This window comes from Brassica oleracea, chromosome C2 (assembly GCF_000695525.1).
Source record: "Brassica oleracea var. oleracea cultivar TO1000 chromosome C2, BOL, whole genome shotgun sequence".
In the NCBI taxonomy this organism is placed as follows: domain Eukaryota; kingdom Viridiplantae; phylum Streptophyta; class Magnoliopsida; order Brassicales; family Brassicaceae; genus Brassica; species Brassica oleracea.
In genome coordinates, this window is record NC_027749.1 from 35,483,399 (window position 1) to 35,504,314 (window position 20,916).

Sequence of the window (20,916 nt, forward strand, 5' to 3'; positions counted from 1 at the left end):
CAAAAAAAAAAAAAAAAAAAATATGGTTTCATGACATTTGCATATTAACAACAATTAACATGATACTTAGAAATTAAACTTAACGAGAATTAAATAAACATAACATCATACATGCACAACTTAATTACTTCATAGCAAGAAGAGAAAAGTGTTTACACGCTCAATCGGTGAAGTTTAAGTTTCTTTTTCGTTTCAGTTCTTAAAAATTCGACGACCAACTTACTCGCTCTTGCTTTGCGTAATCTTCATCTCCATTTCTTTATTTCATATCACTTATATATCTTTACTTTGTATTTTTTTTTGTCAATTTTCACTTTGTATATGCTCAGTATCTCATATATACTCCATATTCTTATCTATATATAATAGCAAACTCAATTTTGTTGCCTGATGACGTCATCATTTTTTTATAGGAAAATAAAATCTAAATCCAACGGTTGAGTTTATCAGTACTTTGTAATCTAACGGATAAAATTTTCTTTCCCTTATAAAATCCAACGTCAGCAATCTCTTTCAGCAAAAGACGTGTTCTTTTGACCTAAATCAACGTTTCTCTAAACGACACACTCCTTCATATACGTCCCGTTGTAAAAGGTATCTCATTTGTTTTCTTTTGGATCAACGCGTCTTATCAATTACACCCTTTTGGAGTCGCCTCTTTTTTCAATCTATATATATATGGTAGTTTCAAATTAATTTTCCCTTTTACATTCACTCATCGTCCAAGTTTTAAAACATATTTATTTTTCTCTCATACAGTCTATGTAGCACGGGGACGTCTATTTAGGTGCCGTACCGGTACCGGAAACGTTTCGGGGACGGGTACTTCACGGGGACAGCACTGGTACGGCTTGGGGACGGTTAGAGAACATAGCTATGAGTAAGACTAGTTTTCACGGGACATAATACTTGTGCAATTATTTTTTAACTGTCACTGTTATCTTGCTTCTAATTTTAGTTGGTAAAATAGACATATTATAGTAAATTATATCTAATTATGTTAGATTCACTATATAAATTTATTTTTTATAAATATTTTATATTTTTTACTAGTATATATTTACCGTACCCGTACCCATAATTTTTAAATTTTCCCGTTTTCCGTCTCCGCTTCCGTCCCCGTTTCTGTCCCCGTATCCGTCCCGGTGCATCATAGCATACAGTTCCATCATTTCCTTCGTATCTGTTTTTGTCTCTGCAATGTTTTATTTCGATGTCACTCTTGTTTCGTTAATTATAGGAAAGTAAATCAATCAGTGACAGTGGTTGTTGTTTTATTTGAAGGGGCATCTATCTCTTTTAAAGTGTTTCCGATTGCATAGGAGGAGATGGAGTGAATCATGTCTTCTTTTTGGCCAACTAAGATTACTTACCGATTTCGAATTTATTTCGTCTCTGACATTGGTACTTTCCAAGTTTTTTACTGCAGTTAATTATAATGTTTTCTACTCAATTTTCATTTCACTTTTTTGTATTTTTGTTAATTGGTATTTGATGCTTTGCCAGAAGAACTGATCTGAAAGTTGCTTTTTCTATTTTCTAATTTTATTGATGTCCCTTTTCATACGTGTATTGTTCAAACAACACCCAATTATAATTGAATACGGAACAATTCTCTTTAAGGCACTGAACGATGTTGGAGACAAACGTTTGAAAAACAGAGAAGGTGAAAATTGGTTGACCGAAGAATTTGATTACGGTGGTGATTGTTTCATTAGTTTTTAGTTTTTGGTTTTTAGATTTTAGCTTTTGGTTTTTAGATTTTAGTTTTTGGTTTTCAGTTTTTGGTTTTTAGTTTTTAGATTTAGATTTTGGTTTTGAGAAAAAGCAGTCGTTGAAGTGGGGAAGTTTGGACTTGGAGAAGAAGTGGAGAGACTCATACGGTAAGTTCCTATGAGCATTTTTTATCTTTATGCAGGATGTTACAAATCACTGAATTACAAATACAAACATTGGTTCCGATCAGTGACATGTAGTATTAATACTGAATTACAGTATGATTTGTAATTCGATATAACTTGAAGTAAAAATTAATCATAAGTTCAGTTCAAAAAAAATTAATGATAAGTTTATGTGGTAAGTTTGCAGTAAAAAATAAGAGTTAATATTTTTAAAAACTATTAACTGGTAACATTTTTGATGTATAAATTGCACGTAGTTTTAATAAAATAAATGAACATATATACATATAAATAGTAAAATATTTATCAAAAACAAATAAACCATTAAGATGTTTGTTGACAAAAAAACCCATTAAGATATTTAAAAATATTTTAAATAAATATTAAATTTGAAAAATAATATATATTATTATCTAAATATTATAATGTACTAATAATATCTATTCTAATAGCAAAAATAAATGAAATGAAATGATGTGATGCCACACTAACTTAGGGTCACATATATAGAATTTTCTGATTGGTACTTTTGAAAAATTAAATAAAATTAATGCTTAAAATTTTGTATAATAATTAGTTAAAAGTTTGAATAATTTGAAAAATAGGAACAAGAATGATTATAAAAACCTTTGACTAGCACAAAATTAGGTATAGTAACTTGTAACACGAAAGTTTTTCCAAATCACTATTTTCATTTTTACTTTTTAGACAGAAAATCAATTAACTTTGTAAATCAACTTCTAATACATGGAATTTTGGTTGATGTTGGTTTAAGTTTTGATTTAGCAATTTTATGAAGGATCTAAGTCAAAATGGCAACTCAACTATAACACATGTTAAATCAAACTTAAAATAAATAAATAAAATAAATTTAATGCATGATTGATAACATTTTTACGATCATAAGTCAAACTTAATCAAGTCTAGTCTATCACATGACACCAATAAAAGCCATTAACTCTTCATAATATAACTTACTCTATGTATTAATGTGAATTATATGCTTTTGTTTTTTTGTACTGGTTAAAATGTTATTTAGTTGTATTACTCTCATTGTCCCTCAAAAAGAAACACTGCCATATTTGAACCAATAGAAAAATAAATTTTGCATAAAATTAATAAATTTTGCATTGAAAATCGAAAATGACACTTATTTTGTAACGAAAAAAATTCTCTAAAACGACACTTAATATGAAACGGAGGGAGTATAAAATAGCTTTGGAAAACACACGCAAAACACAGAAGTCTCAATTTATATCTCTTGTATCTTAACTTTGAAAACATAAAAGTTTTATTGTCATATTTACAAATGGATCTTTAGTCAAAAAAAAAATAATACAAATGGATAACGTGTTATTCAATGTTGGATAATGGTCAAAATACTCGAAGAGTGATCTCATGCACACTTTAACCATTATCCAACTCATAGTTCATAACAGTTAAAGTTACCCAACATTTTTCAACCTTTCTACCGCCAGTTATATAATCTTTGAATGTTAACCAATTATGTAAATGATCCTAAATTCTATAAGGATATATTGCCTTACAGTTTACAACAGAATACATAGTCCCTTTGGAGATGCGTATGTTACATTGGTTAATATGAAAGAGATGAAGAGTGGAAAATATGCAAGAAAGTAGCATCACTTTAGTTCAAAAAAAGAAGAAGGTAGCATCACTTTGAATACACCAGATGACTAGAATAATTGCGTATTTTATCTTTCAGTTAGTTCACTGAAAAAATAAAATTCATAAGAAGGCATAGTGAGCATATTAGATCTTACTAAATACACGGAGTTCTAGGATTAGCTTTTTAATTTCAGTCAAATATTTTAAAACAAATTCAGTGTTGAAAATCTTAGAATTGAAATGATAAATAAAATAAAAAAGTTCTTATAAGGGTTTTGTTTTAGGCCTCGATTGATAGAGATGATGGCAAAACAGTAGCAGGATGCTATAGGAGCAATATGCTACAGCTCTCATAAATGTAATTAATAAAGTAACTGATTCAACAATAATTGATTTATATATATAATTATCATATAAAATTAGTATACGATATACAATTTTCTTATTTATGAATAATATAGATATATTATACTTATAATATATATATATATATATATATATATATATATGAATTTTATATTTTTATCTGCAATAATGAATTATATTTAATTTAATAATATTTTGAATGTGAAATAATTTTATTGAAAATAATTTTATTTTTTAAATATTAATTTTCAACAAATAAAAAAATTTCGGAAATAGAATTTTAAAAATAAAATTTTATAGAAATTTTTTTTTTAAAATGAAATTTTATTATTTTATTATTTTTTTTATTATTTTTTTTTAGTTTGCTGTCAAAAAAAAAATAATTTTTTTTTTAAAAATTAAGTTTAAATTTATTTTTTAATATTAAATTTTAGTTTTGTTTCTAAAAATTAAATTTTAAATTCAATTTTGTTTCTAAAAATTAAAATTTTACTTTCATTTTTTTAAATAAAGTTATATGGTTATGGATATAAATATAATTTTGTGATATTATTATACAAAAAAGTTAATTGTATTAATTATATTAATTATTTTAAAGATTTTATATATTCTACATGCAAATACTCTACCAAAATCTTCATATGAAAACATTGGATATAGAGCATTTGGAGAGGATTTGTACTATCTAAATGCTATTCTAAATGATTTTTAAAAAATTGTTGATTAGATAATATAAAGCATAATGTTTATGCTAATGTTCTGCCAATCAAACCATTATCATCATATATTTTACTATTATAACCATTTATTTCAAACTTTATTTATTTGTTTTTTATAAAGAAATTTTAACTTAATTTATTTCATTTTATACAATATCTTTTCAGTTGCAGGTTTAATTTCATGATGCTTTAAATTATAATTCTGAGATAAAATTATTATGTTATATCTAAAATATTTCAAGATAGTCCCAAACTGCATAACAATTTAGAGTTACTAATACAAATTTCATTTCATATCTATTTTCAATATAAAATTTCACAAAATATGTTTGTCAGAAGATTAGAGATATATAAAATATCAAGTAGTCTAGAATTTTTCATATTTTAAATTCTCAACAAAATATGTATAAAACAAAAGCCAATAAAGCATCATACAAATATGTTTATTTATCATCTAGCAGACAAAATCTTTTTTTTTTCTTTACACAATCTGACATCCTTCAATTGTTCGAACAAAAAATGTAACCTTCTCTGATATATTTTTATCCGGTTTTCTTAACTTCTAAATAGTGCATCTTTTTACACGAATCTTTGATTATATAAATAATGCACCCTCTAAATTCTTAATACACAACACCATCATTGTCAAAGTAAATTTCTGGATTTACCCTCATAATTTGATTTCCCTTGCATCGGGACATCAAATTGGTTTGTTACTTCCTCTTGTGGATTTGTTTGTTATTAGTTTATGGCCGGTTTGCGTCCACGATTAGGTAGCATACGAGGTTAACTGGTAGTGGTAGGAAGAACTCCATAAACGAATACATGCAACTCTTCGTTGAATATATGTGAACATAGGAAATTATTCATTGAATATATGTGACTCCTCACATAGTATCATTTAATTGTCTATATATATGAGTTCTTACAAGTAGAAGAAGACATCTTTATTCATAACAAAGTTAATTCTGGAGGGAGAGTAAAAACGTTTCTTTTACATGTCTCTTTTAATTTTTGAATTTTGCATCCTCTTAATTCCTCATACACACTACAATCATTGTTAAATTAGTGAAATTTATGGATTCTACCTTTAAATATATTTTTTTTTTGCTGAGAGAGAGAGAGAGAGAGAGAGAGAGAGAGAGAGAGAGAGAGAGAGAGAGAGAGAGAGAGAGAGGTTGACAAAAATGTGCAGCTTTAACAAATATTTATATATTATTATAGCATTTAACTTAATATTTTAGAATCATATTATTTTATCATTAAGTTTTATTATTTTTATATTTTACTTTTATACTTTCAAAATTTGTGTTTTCTGTATTTATCCATTTATTTCTAACTATATGATTATATTGAAATTTATGTTTTTACTTAATATATAGTTCCCCCCCCGGGGGGTCCTAATGTATATAATCGTAAACAATGAAGTTTCATCATTATTAGGATTATCAGTGATATTACTAAGATTTATTTCTCTGTAAGTTTAATACTTTTGATTGAACACCGATTTGTTTGATTTGAGAAATAGCTACTTTAAATCGGTCATCAATTTAAACAAGAACCATGTTCACCAATCTTATTTTTTTCTTAATTTTGCAAAGATTTGATCAAAACCATCTTTCTTAACTATTTTATGCACAACGATATAGCTTAATTTTTTTTTGTTCAGAACAAGATAGCAAAACTGTAAAGATAGTTAGATCGATAAATCTATTTTATCACTAAACAAAAAAATGATTTATATGTCTGTTGTTTTTAAGATTGAAGACAATAATTTCAATATTCTAAAACTAATTTTAAAAAGCAAAAATCACTTGTAAAATAAATTAATTTTAACATAAAAAATTGAATGAACAAAATAAAGGACTATTTTGATCATATCCAAAGTTTAATTAACCTTCTTTGTGTAGATTGCTTTCTTGAATATAATTTTCAGTTATGGAAATTCAGTTATATGAGTACAAATAATTTTAGTTCGTTCATAATAAAAAAACAAAACTTTATTTACCTACCATAATATATTTGAGTAACCGGTTCATTGTATATTTAAATACATATGAAACCAAAATTTAATTTAAAACTATAGAAAACAACATAACCTGCATTAGTACACTTTAATATAGACTCAAATTTTTGTAAAATGAAGATTATTTGAAGCCCTTGCAACATATGAATGCAGCAACTCTTTAATATATAAACAACTATTCTTTCTTTTTTTTGGACAAGAGAAACAACTATCGTAAACAAGCAAAATATATCTTATTACATATAATTTTTTTTCGCCTAAAACTTTCTAAAAGACAAAAAATTATTATTATACACATCTCTTGCAAATGAAAATCTAAAACACAAACTACAAAATTATACAAAAAAATAATAACATATATCATAAATAAAATATATCCCGTTCGTAGGGCGGACCTACCCTAGTATATCATAATTACTTGTTGTCTAAACTTGAATTTAAATACTTATTCGAATAAAGATAAATTTTTTATTTGTTATTTTGAACAAATTCATCTTCATCCAATACACCAATTAAATTCATTCGGATGAATCTCATTTTAGAATAAAATTTTAAAACTTATTTGGATGAATATCTAGATAGTGCCCATTTAATACAAAATAAATATCAATTTTCATCCATTTTGGATGGACAGACAAAGAGACCCAATGTCGATAGTTGTGAAACTCAAGCTTGTATAAATTTGTTGATGTATCTAATACGGTTGAAGTAGAACCTGTGCAGACAGATTAAGCTCACACTAGTTGACACTAAGGCGCCCTAGTATTGTATAAAACGAAAAGTTACATGATATTGGTTGGAAAAAAAGTTCAAAAACTTCGAAATCTGGTGCATGCTCTCAACTTTGAATTGGAACTCAGACAAACAGTATCCATATAGCCAGTCAAGGTATGTGAGGCCTGTTATTTATGCAATAACTTGGCATAATATCCGTAACAAACATGAAAAGTGGAACATCAAAGTTCATGAAACTAAGAGTCTCAATTCAATTAACTTGGACAAAGTTCTACAAACTTTTAGAGAATATTTAAAGGGACAGTCATAAAGAACAACTACAGAAGGATCATATCACACGAACTAAGGAATTCTACAGTAAAAAGTAATCCAACTTAACTCATCTAATGTGCCTCATGCCACTCATACTTTTCAAATTGCAAAAGAACACCAAATGAATATCCATTACCAGATTTTACCGTTTGCTGAAGCAACGCAATGAAGAGAAAATCCTTAAACTCCCTCATCTCGTTCTCGGTTTCATTGCTCAATCCTAGCCCTCCTTTCCTCACTGCCTTCTCTAACAACTGGGCTTCTGCTCTGTTTCGGGCTTCCATGTCTCCTTCTTCCATCACCATCCCTATCATGCCTCTCTGACCTGTCACTGCTTCGTTTCCCATGACGGTCATGGTCCCTAACATCTCTCTCTCCTCTCTCACGCTCTCTCTTGCGTCTCGGGCTTATACTCCTGCTCCGGCTTCTACTCCTGCTTCCACGGCGGTACGACCGGCGGTACCTCCCAAACAACTTCCGCCTAAGCTCCCTAGAAATCTGCTTGGCGTGCATAAAATTACAGTACCCACCACGGTTACAGTTGTCTTCTTCATACTGCCTACAAGTTGCTTCCCGAAAATCCGTCACAGGAGAGAAGTCAGCAATGATAGGACGGCCTAAATAGAATCTCCCTTGCAAAGCCTTCAAAGCGGCAGCAGCCTGATCCTCTTCCTTAAACAGGACATAAACATTCCCAATCATGTGATCAGCGAGGTTGTCGCAAACATTGAGACTCTCCACTTCACCACACTTGTCGAGTTCTTCGAAAATGTCTTCGTAGAAATCCTCAAAGTGTTCTTGGACCTTACTCGGGTCTAGTGGTTGCCCCTGAGGGTCCACACCGGGTGTTATCATGTCCGGTCTCTGGTACATGTTAGAGAGGAGGAGCGTGGGGGAGATGGTGGGACGGTTATGGAGGCGTGAGCAGCGGTCACCGTGACGGCAAGCACCGATCTTGAAGTAAAAAGGGCAATTCACTCTGTCCTTTTCAGTACCAAAGATTGAAGCTAAATGCTCCGCCATCGTTTAGATCTTCACCTAAAGAACAATCAAAGTAAGCGAATGTAAAAAGCAAAGACAATCAAATCATCTTAACAGATCTCTGTAATTAATCAACCCAAAAAATACGAAATTAGCATACGAGTACCGGAAAGGAGTATCTGTCACCGTGAAAGGCCTCGCCGACGAGGAGGAGCAGCCGGTTCCGATCGCGATTTAGGGTTAGGTTTATTTGTTTGGCAGAGCCGGAACGAGAGCGGTCCAAAGGGCAAAAGAGATTTTAATAAGGTTCTATTTGCAAATAAATAAGCTAATAAAGTTGCATGATTGAGATCCTCTTGCCATTCGGGATATTCAGTCGGATTCTGGTTTGCTTAAGCTTTTTTTTTAATTTTTTATTCTATATAGCAAAATCTCGGTAATATACGCAAATATACAATTCAGTCTTTTCTAACTTAAGAAAGTAAAACTCTAGCTGATTAAGTCCATTTTGCTCGCTCTTCCGACATACGTTATATCTACTTTCCTAGTCCATTTTGCTCGCTCTTCCGACATACGTTATGTCTACTTTCCTTCTCCCTTTGGAGATATGTGAAAACCTATCCAGTGCCATCGCCCAATTCTGGTGGAGTTCTAATCCACCAAAGAGAAGAATACGATTAGAACTCCACCGGGTGAAATGGAAAAAAATCTGCTTACCAAGAGAGGAGGGTGGGATTGGTTTCCGTATGATCCATGAGTTTAATCTGGCACTATTAGCAAAACAACTATGGAGACTAGTACAATTTCCTGATTCTTTGGTGGCCCGAGTCTTAAAGGGAAGACATTATAGATTGAGGTTTCCACTAAGAGTAAATACTGCTAGCAGCCCATCCTATGTGTGGACTAGCATTTCTGCTGCAAGGAAACTTCTACTACTGGGAATCAGAAAGAAGATACATTCTGGTTATGAAGTTATGGTGTGGGAGTACCCGTGGATTCCAACAACCCATGCGCGACTAGCTGGCCCCCTAGCACCAGTTATGCATCCTAATATGAGAGTCAGCGACCTCATTAATCAGGGATCGAAGGATTGGGATGTTGGTGTATTGGAAAACTATGTTAATCCTAAGGACATACCACTCATAAGGAGTTTGGCCATAAGCTCAACTCATCGTCGTGATACATTCTGCTGGATCTACACAAGGAATGACCAATACACGGTCAAATCTGGATATTGGGTGGCTCAGAATTTATTAAAGATAACGGACAAAAGAAAGTTTTGGAGCCAAGCATTACAAAGCTCCAAGCTTTTGCATGGAACTTAAAGGCACCTACGAAGATATGTCATCTTATATGACAATTGTTAACTGGTCATGTGGCAGTAACGAGGAACTTAACAAGGTGAAATATGAGGTGTGACAACTACTGCCCAAGATGTGGAGAAATAGAAGAGACTGTAACCCATGCCATTTTCGAATGTCCACCAGCTCTCCAAGTTTGGTCTCTATCATCAACTCCAACAAGCACATATATTTTTTCGGTATCAAGCGTCTACACAAATATGGACTATCTATTATGGAGGAAAAACAACATTATTGCGCCAGAGCAAGATAGGGATCCTTATCCCTGGATAATATGGTATATTTGGAAGGCTAGGAATGAAAAACTTTTCAGGGGAATAGATAGAGATCCTTTGGATCTAGTTCGACATGCAGAAAGTGAATGTCAAGCCTGGTTTGATGCCAATGAAGCGGTACAACCAGTGGTACAAGATAATAATCCTGAGGAACCCCAAGCCATAAGCTTGAGTAATATTTGCTTGCTAGATGGATATTGGACATCATCGGCTCACTTTAGTGGATGTGGATGGGTATGGATGGACAGTGCTGGGAACACTCAACTTATGGGGACAAAAAAAATTTCTCGACGTGAATCAGCTTTGCATTCGGAAGTAGAAGCACTGCGATGGGCGATGGAGAACATGCTTCAACATTCAACATGTCATAGCTTCGGGACAGACTTTAAGGAACTTTTTGCAATGATAAAGGACCCCCAGGCTTGGCCAAGCTTTGCGGCGGAATTGGAGAGGATAGAAACGTTACAGATATGCTTTATGGACTTCAAAATCACTCATGTTCCACGGGAGCGCAATCATACTTCTGATTATTTAGCTAAGACTGCTAGATCTTTCCATAGGGAGTTGCATTTTATTGGTTGTTCTATTCCGGTTTGGTTACCCAGACCACCTCAAGTTCGAGTAATAGAATGGCCTTTTGAGGTCAAAAAAAAAAAAAAAGAAAGTAAAACTCTAATCAGTTTATTTTCCAAGGGACAATGGCGCAAGGCCTAAATGATACGAATACCTGCCTAATTCCTAAGACGACGAAGCCAAATGAGATGACAAAGTTTAGACTCAGCAGTCTATGCAATGCCAGCTATAAAATAATATTTAAGATTTTATGCCAGAGATTGAAGAAAGTTCTTCCACAGCGGATATCTGAAACCCATCCAGCCTTTGTTGCTGGAAGACAGATCACATATAATATTATGATAGCTCAGGAGATGTTCCACGCACTGAGAACCAAACTGGGCGGACGAGTTAAGAGAATGGCCATAAAAACTGATATGAGTAAAGCATATGATAGGATGGAATGGTCATTCATTGAGGCGGTCATGAGAAAGATGGGTTTCTCAGAGATATGGATTGACTGGATTATGAGATGCATCACCTCGGTCAAGTACAAAGTTTTAATGAATGGAGAACTAAGGGGAAATATTTTCCCATGAAGAGGTTTACGTCAAGGAGATCCTTTGTCTCCTTTCATATTTATTCTATGCACGGAAGCGCTTGCTAGCCTTCTTAATCATGGAGAGAATCAAGGGAAGATAACATGGCGAGTCGCACGCACTAGTGAACCCTGTGAATGTGAAGAAGTTATGAAAGTAGTCAGGAAATATGGGAAAACATCAGGTCAATGTGTCAACTTTGATAAATCCTCATTCCTCTTTGGTAAGAGGATCCCAGCGAATGATCGACAGCTGATCAAAAATACACTAGGCATCCAAAATGAAAGTGGGATGGGATCCTACTTAGGAATCCCAGAGGATATTAGTGGATTAAAGTATAAACTATTCGCTTTCTTAAAAGAAAAACTATTACACAGAGTGAATGGTTGGACTGGTAGATGGCTGTCAAAGGGAGGAAAATAATTTTTAATTAAGTCTATCTTGCTTGCTCTTCCGACTTATATCATGTCCAGCTTCTTACTTCCTTTGGAGATATGTGAGAACCTAGCAAGTGCCATTGCACAATTCTGGTGGAGCTCGAACCCACCAAAAAGAGGAATTCACTGGGCCAAATGGGAAAAAATGTGTGCACCTCGAGAGGAGGGAGGAATTGGTTTCCGCATGATCCATGAATTCAATCTAGCTCTTCTAGCGAAACAACTTTGGCGTCTTGTTCAATTTCCAGACTCATTAGTGGCGAGAGTTCTTCGAGGAAAATACTATCGCCTGAATTCGCCTTTGCGAACTGGCGCAGTGGATACCCCATCTTATGTATGGACGAGTATCATAGCCGCGAGGAAGCTATTACTCTTGGGTATCCGAAGAAAAGTGCATTCAGGATAATAAATTAATGTGTGGCAGGATTCATGGATTCCTTCGACGCCAGCAAGGCCGGCTCGCTCCCAGGCCCCAGTAGCAAATTTAAAGATGACCGTCAGCAGTCTTATTAATTTTGAATCAAAGGAGTGGGATGCTCGACTTTTGGAACAATATGTAGATCAAGAGGATATACCAATGATTCAGAGTTTGGCCATAAGCCCTACTCATCGACATGATACATTTTGTTGGAGCTATACCAAAAATGGTCAGTATAAAGTCAAATCTGGATATTGGGTTGTTACAAATTTGATGAGAACTGATGAGGAAATATAAATTCTGCAACCTAGTTTAACCAAACTTCAAGCCTTTGCCTGGAAAGTGAATGCGCCACAAAAGATTTGTCATCTTATATGTCAACTAATCTCAGGACAGGTAGCGGTAACAAAGAATCTGGTACGTCGTAATATGTGATGTGATAACTACTGCCCAAGATGTGGAGAGCCAGAAGAAACTGTTACTCATGCGATCTTCAAATGCCCACCGGCCTTACAAGCATGGGCATTGTCATCAACACCGTCGAGCTCTCAAAACTTTCCATGTATTGAGTATCTACACCAATATGGACTACCTTTTTTGAAGAAAGAGTAGTATCATGAAGCCAGAAGATGATAGATACCCTTATTCTTTGATAATTTGGTATCCTTGGAAGGCTAGGAATGATAAGTTGTTCATAGGAATATACAGAGACCCATTGGAACTAGTCAGGTATGCAGAGAGTGAGTGCCAAGCTTGGTATAATACAAAGGAAGCTATACCTGCTCCTCTACAAGCACATATTGTTGAAGAAGCACAAGTCTTAAGCTTGAGTAATATTTGTATGGTGGATAGTTCATGGACCTCCACAGCTCAATTTAGTGGAATGAGATGGGTTTGGAAAGATAGCATGGGGAGGATTCAACTTATGGGGACACGGAACCTAAGGAGGCGAGATACAACATTACACTCGGAACTGGATGCGCTAAAATGGGCAATGGAGAGTATGATACAACATTCGACCTGTCAGAGATATGGGACATATTGCAAGGACCTGATTGCAATGATAACGGACCCACAAGCTTAGCCAAACTTCTCAACTGAGCTAGAGGTCATTCAAACTTTTCGGTTGTGTTTTTCGGACTTTAAGATCAGCTACTTCTCAGGAACGTAAAATAAGATTGCAGATTCGCTAGCTAGGAATGCACGATCTTTTCATAGATCTCTTTGTTTCATTGGTTGTTCTATTCCGGTTTGGCTACCCAGACCACCTCAAGTTTGAGTAATAGAATAGACGTTTGTTGCGCAAAAAAAAAAAAGAAGTAAAACTACACCAAATATAATATTATAGAAATATGTGATTTTTCAAATTTTCTTTTATGTGTCTTTTGTACAAACACTTTCACTAAAAAAAATATAACATGTTACGGGTAGCGGAAGTAGCCACAAAGTTGTCAATATAATTAAATCATGGGTCAAGTTAATTTTGAGTAAAAGGGTCAATATCTGATTTTATAAAATTTCACTAGTTTTCTAATAAAAAATACATGTAATGTTTTCTTGTAATGAAAATTCATAGGGTCAACTGAGCCCCCTCTCTAAACACTACCTTCGCCGCTTCATGACACACAAACAATAAATATATGGTTTACTACGGTCGGTCCGTCCTACAAGCAGGTTGCATATTCAAAAATAATTGAAGTAGTTTGAATAAATAATTATTTTAATTTTTATTAGGTAAAAATATAAATAGTAGTTAAATTCTGTACTTGTTTTTTTTTAAGTCTAAACAAACTATGCTATTTTGATAATTATTAGCTAGGTTTTCTTTTTTCTTTGGGGTGACATTACATCATTTCTTGCTGAAAATAAAGTAAAGACATTTGTAAAGTTGAGGTTAGTCTTTGACAATTCATCTCTATATGTATAGAGAGAAGATATACACACAAGTCTTTAGCTGATTATTTGGTTCCATTGCTGCATAACTATGTTTTCTGTATTTCCCAACCGTCTTGGCCCTTCTACTAATTTGGTATTTTGTTATAAGTTAAAAAGTTGTTTGTTTTTCTCATTTTCACCAAATTAAATAAAACATGATTTTTATTGGTAAATATTTGTTCTAGAAATATATTTATATAATAATATTATGATATAAATATAAAGTAGAAAATATTATATTTTAAATTTAGTGTAAAGAATATATATTTATGTTTAAATAAATCTGATTTCTAATCATATAAAATAATTTTTATCTAGGATAAATATTGTTATGTTGTTTTTGTATAAAACCAAATAAACCAAAAATCGATGGTTTATAAACATAACCAAACCAAATTAGATATAAATCCAATATGGTAGTTAATTTTTATAAACCAAAATAGCAAAAAATCTAAAAAAATGGATCGAAATCAGACTGTAATCTAGAATGAACATTCCTAGATAGAAGCATTAGAAGGAAGCACTGGTTTAACAGCCCAATCAATAGAGATAAATGTTAAATTAGTAATAAGTAGATTAAAATAAAGATCCAAATATGAAAACATGAACAAATTTGTTGAAAATGAAATTTTGAGGTCGAGCGCAAGTTTGTTATGTTTATAGATTTGTTTTCGATCAAGCTTATTGAGTTTTCTAATATTTTGTTTTTCATCCTATTGATAAAAATAGTGTCCTAAGACACGACTTTACTTCTAAACTAAAACCCAATCTTAGACCCATCTATGAAGGCCCAGCACTAACTGAACTGTTCTATCCTGGTTTATAGAAAGTGAGCTGTTCAATGTTCTTTATCAACATTAGGAACAATTGCTAGAGAAGAAGTTTTAACTGTTTCTTTTTCTTCCAACACATTCTTAGTATTCTACATTTTCTGCAAAACCAAATTTGATTAGTGTGCAATATATCTCTCAAGTCCTCTAAATTCCCTGCTTATATTTTAGACAATGTATCTTCAAGAACAGAGCATACCTTCTTCTTTTTTGACGAAGAGTAAACCATTGCTCATATAGTTTATGCATGAGTATCTGTTCTTCCACCTACAAAAATCATCTACAAAAATCATCTGTTAAACGATCTCCACTTGGTAATGACATCACAAGCTAAACAAAAGAGTTTGTTTGATCATAATACCATGAGTTTCTGGAGTTCTAGTGATAAGGTATTATAAGATTCTTTGAGTAAGTCATCAGGCTTCTCCAAACGCCTATTTTGACAATCAAAACAAATTAGGTTAATGAGAATTAATTCAACAAAGCACCAGTTTGTTGTGGGTCCATCCTCGCAAAGCTATACATATCTATACTTTGTAAAGCCTTTAAATATGCATATGGAATTTGAAGTTTCCTCTTCGTATTTAGTCCAAAAAACAGAAAATCTCGTTCTAAATGCTCAGTTTTCAATGGGTCAGTAATATGAGATTTAAACTTTTATTAAATCATGTTCCTTTACCTCGTCTAGATCAAAGAAATCCTGCAATATTAGATGTTCTGTATAGATTCATGTATCTTAGTTAATGTAAACCTAGTAAATAAGCAACCAAGATAATTTAGTAAAACATACAGAGATAGCAAATGTGTAGATAAAAGAGATACCGGAGAGGATCGAAAGACATACATAGATGAGTGATAAGTAGGCGAGGTAATGGTGTTGAAATTTTTGATACATCCAGCCAAAAAAAATGACTCTTTTGATCATCAAGCCATCTTATAAATACGTGTTGCCCTCCGCATGCCTAGAAAGCAACATATATATATATATATTTTAAACAATTGATTGATGTAGCTAAATCAACAATTTACAACAACTGTCACTTTATTGTAAGTAACCTTGCCGATAAGAGTAACCAATTCATATGAAGAGAGCTAAAATGGAAATTGATGAATCAAGAACCATGAAGATCAAATTCAAAACTTATTATTCCCATTTCTGTTAAAAATTACAAAATACATACACAGCAAACCAAATAGTGTGGTTCTGTAAAGCACTTTTGGCTAACCAACTCCAGATTTTATTCCACAAATGGAATTACTATCCAAAGACAAAATCGATCGAAAAAATATTAACATAATAAACAATTGTCATGCTTTGTAGAGAATCTTTGACGCAGACGTAGCTTACCTTTTTCCTCTTCATGTTCCATTCTTCCATGGATCCACCAATGGCACAACCACACAGTGTTCAAGCTTCATCAACACTTGGTATCTTAACCAATGCAGCAGCTCGAACAATGCTATCCCTGCATCATTCTTGTCTTTTGGAGACCCATTCTCGAGAAGGTCCAGTTAAGCAAGTATCACACTGTCGTGTATGATCTTGTTTCCACAGGATAGTGTAAGGGTAAAAGAGTGTCACTGCTGCATTTTCTCTTACTTCCATGGTTCCCGCTCTAAAGACTTGAACTACTAAAGTGACTGCACCATCAAACTTTACCAGCTCTTTGTTATCTTATTATATAGAGAGGATCACAAAATAGGGTTCTTCCTACGCTCTTCACACATCAAATCTACATAAAAACCATATAAAGTTGAATATTTGAGTCCTCGAATACGCAAGTATAATCAGAATTGACAAACCTGTGTTTAGAGTAGAACTTTTTGATTTTGTCAATGACAGAAGCCCTAAAAGCAAGAGTCTTAATAGTTCATGTCCTAGCATGACCTTGAAGTTTTGAGTGCGAAGCAGCTTATGTTGCTGCTACCAATCGTCACCCCATGATCCGGCGAGGCTCTGACTTGGATCTCCGGAGACATAATCTCCGGAGACATAATCACCGGAGACATATGAGGCTCAGCTATCGCTAACCCATCACCGATGTTGCTGCTACCAGGCGTTACTCTTGTGTGAAGCAGCGTAAGCTTAAGCCGCGAATCCAGTGAGAGAAGCCATCAAGGCTGTGACTTGGAGAGTCAGATTGGAGATGAAAGTATATGGCTTTTATACTGAAAGGGGTCGAAACCTGAAGGAGAGCGAGGCTAGGTTTGACATTTGCCGTTAGATCGGAGATTGTAGATCGGAGATTATAGGGCGATGGCGGCGGATGGAGTAAGGTTCTGATCAGAATAAGATTACTGGTCTGAGAAAACGAAATGAGGAGATGGTTCTCATAGCATCAAAGCCTACCTTTTTATAGTCGTAATGCCACCGCCTTACATGAGAAAAAATCGCATTCAAAGGAGATCATGGGGTATGGATTTAAGGACTTTAAGAGTGTTAATTTTGTAACTGGTAGCTATTCAGATTGAGAAGGAAGAAGATGAAACAACGCTCGAACTCAGGTTACGTGTCCATCTCAGATGGCGAAGATGTAACCGGATTCAACCCTAATAGCAAACAGCGCGTATAAACTTAGATATACTCGAGATGGGCTTGGTCGATCATGAGAAAATAAGGGCCAAATAGAAACGAAGCCCATAAGTAGATTAACTTAAATGAAACGGTGAGTTTCATTTGTCTGGGACACGTGTCGCGTGTACATAAGCCGAATTTCTGACGTGTCATCCTACGTGGCGCGTCCAGGAGAGAGTAAAATTCTACTTTATATAATAAGATGGCAAATTATGACATTGTCAATTACATTTAATATTAAGTTTTATTTTGATAATTTTTTCGAATATGTTAATATTTCATATATCACCATTAAAGTAAATCAATTTAAATATATCACTAAATAATGTAAAAATATAATATAATATTTTACAAAATTTTCAAATATTAGTCAGTTATTTTTTTATATTTATACAATTTTTATTACTAAAATGTCTTTATTTTATGCAATTTTTAAAAAATTATAAAATTTTAGTCTTAATATCACAATTTTCTTTCTGATATCTACAAATTTTAGAAATTTAATTTAGTTTTACTTTTTGATATTTTATAGTTTTATATCAAACTTTGTTTTCCTAATTTTATACAAGTTGATTTAATAAATTTTAACCAAAATTAATAGATAAAATACTATCTAAGACTATAATTTTGAATATATACATATCTATTCGTAAGATGACAAACATACATATCTAATCTTAAATATAAATTTAAAATAAATAAAAAATTTTTATGTTAATTTTTTTAATTAAATTAAAATTTATATTAAAATATTAGTAAGAAAATAATAAAATCTAAATTATTAACAATTTTTAACTATAATTTAATTTAGAATTTTGTAGTTGCACATCGTGCAGGAAAATACCTAATGGAAAAATAAATATGAACGGTTAGTTCGAATTAAAACTAATTTATTATCTGATTTTCTATTAAAGTTATCATATATTTTAAATATTTGTATTTTCATTACTATGTTGAATTAAATTTAGCTTTTATCATTAGTTATTTATATATCAAATTGATTAAGACGTGAGTATTATACATGTACACATATTTAAAGGAATTATTTTATGGGGGACTTTCAAGTTTACCACATTGTTGGTATGATTACTCACGTTTATCTTCATTAAAAAGACATTTTGACAAATACTTTCTTCATTGAAGATGCAAAATAATATTATACCCCTCTTTATATATATAATTATTTAAATAATTATTTTCATAGATATATATTAAAATAATTATTTAAATAAATTAAAAATTGTTTTTTTTTATAGTTTTTGAATTATACGTTTTCAAAGTTGAACTTTATAATAAACTTTTTCTTTTTTTTCGAAATTGTTTTATACAATTTTTTTCTTTTTTGAAATTCGAAGATTCATTTTGAAACTATTAAAAAATTTTTTTTTAAATTGAAGTATATTTTTAGGGGTTTTTGCCAAAACTAACCCACAACTTGATTTTAACCCCAAAACTATACCCAAACTTGAATCAAATGCAAAACTAACCTAAAAGCCTAGTAAAATTACAGCTCAGCCCCTTGTGACCAAACAAAAAAGCAGAAACCATTTTTACGAATATAGCCCTAGTAAGTCGTCTGAGTCATCTGAGATGTTGAAAGTTGTCTGGAGGACTTACGTGTAAGTCGTCTGATACCAGTTTGTTTTAAAAATAATTTATAAATCTTGTAAAAAATATTTTGATGTGTGAAAAATAAAAATCATGTAATTATAAACAGTTTTAAGTGATATAAATTAAGATATGATAAAATTGATTTGTTTTGAAGATAGAAGAGTGGAAGTAGTGAATCATGAAATACTTTGGTTTAGGAGTTTGGCAAACATATGTTGTAGTATTGTATGTATTGTTAGGGTTAGACTGAAATGTTTTTTTTCAAAAATTAGTTTTCACCTATATGTGTTTATTTATGTGTATAGTAAACACTTTTCAAGTTTGATTTGATTTTATGAAGTGTTTAAATAGATAATTAAGTTTAGGGGTTATGTTTAGGGTGTGGACGACTTCTATTTCAGTCGTCTGTTGAATAATTTACCCGGACGACGTATATTTCAGTCGTCCACATCGTATCGAACCTTTAATTTTACCAATTTACCGGACATATAAGAACTATTTTTTTCACTATTTCACAACATTACGAAACCCTAGCGTCGTTTTTCTCCAAGGGCGATTTCGAAGGCGATAAGACGAAAACCCTCTCGTGGTCGTGTTCCGCCGTTATCTTCGCCGGTAATCTCTTTGATTACGACGAATCTCGTTTCTCCTTCATGCCGTAGAGTATTTTCGTAGTTTAAACTGACCATCCGCTTCCTTTTTTTCAGATCTGAATTCTCGTTTGCCAAACTCCGCCGCCGGTATGTTATTTCTCATGTATTAAGGCGTTTAGCCGCTGGAAAACCCTAAATATTTTAGTCTTGATTCTTCTTTTCCCTTCGATTTGCAGATCTGTAACGGTTTGGGACCACATCTTCTCCGACCATATCTTCTCCGACAATATCTTCTCCAACTGTAAGTCATTCATCTTTTGTTTAAAAGATTGTTTTTCTATTTATTCAGATATTCATGCTCAACAAGATTTTGAGATTGTTGTAGTCTTTTACTGAAAGACTACTTGGACAACTTTCAGGAAGTCTTTTACGATGTCTTACTCTCTGGACGACTTACATGAGTCGTCCAGAGAGTAAGACATCGTAGAAGACTTCCTGGAAGTCGTCCAAGTAGTCTTCTCACTTCCTGGAAGTCGTCTGAGTGGTCTTCTCACTTCCTGGAAGTCGGTTGAGTGGTCTTCTCACTTCCTGGAAGCCGTCTGCAAGTCTTCTATAGTATTTAGAATAGTGCGCTACCTATGTGTTTGAGATGGTTGTTTGTGATTGTTTGCAGGCCTTAAAATGGATTTACCAGAACTCCCGCCGAGGATGTTTACATTAGGAGAAGAGCCCGCTGCAATCAGGAGCATTTCGTATCATTCTGATGACACGAAGTTGTTTAAAGCTCTATGTGATTGTCTCACAGCTGACGAATATGATGATCTGAAGGCGTCGAAGTTGGGAGTGTTCATCAAATTCAAGGAGCTTAAGTTTGGTTGGACTTCAAGGCTGGTACATTTTATGCTTTGTTTCCAGCTGGACATCAGGAAGAAGTTTGAGCTCTCTGGAGTCTTGTCGCTTCACAACCTACGAGGTTTTCACTGATAGAGTTTGAACACCTCACTGGTCTGAACGGCGATTACATCAAGGACCTGGAAAATCCAAGGTGTGAGGTTACGAAG

At 32.8% G+C, this 20,916-nt stretch overlaps 1 protein-coding gene across 2 annotated transcripts; it reads right to left on the minus strand.

The window, feature by feature from the left end:
* Positions 1-7,603: 7,603 nt before the first annotated feature.
* On the minus strand, positions 7,604-8,995 carry LOC106326675 (splicing factor U2af small subunit B-like). 2 transcript variants are annotated; one of them, XM_013764593.1, is made up of 2 exons: positions 8,836-8,995; positions 7,604-8,726 (listed from the first exon to the last, which is right to left on the minus strand). In XM_013764593.1, exon 2 carries the CDS (start codon positions 8,709-8,711, stop codon positions 7,896-7,898), a length of 816 nt encoding a protein of 271 aa, XP_013620047.1. In that variant the 5' UTR covers positions 8,712-8,726; positions 8,836-8,995; the 3' UTR covers positions 7,604-7,895. The 2 variants fall into 2 exon arrangements, with proteins under 2 accessions (XP_013620047.1, XP_013620048.1); XM_013764594.1 differs by having other exon boundaries at positions 8,830-8,991.
* Positions 8,996-20,916: the final 11,921 nt, after the last annotated feature.

What these genes read in the sequence shown, in the direction of transcription:
- LOC106326675 (XM_013764593.1), bottom strand. Translation starts at nt 8,711, where the DNA reads ATGGCGGAGCATTTAGCTTCAATCTTTGGTACTGAAAAGGACAGAGTG.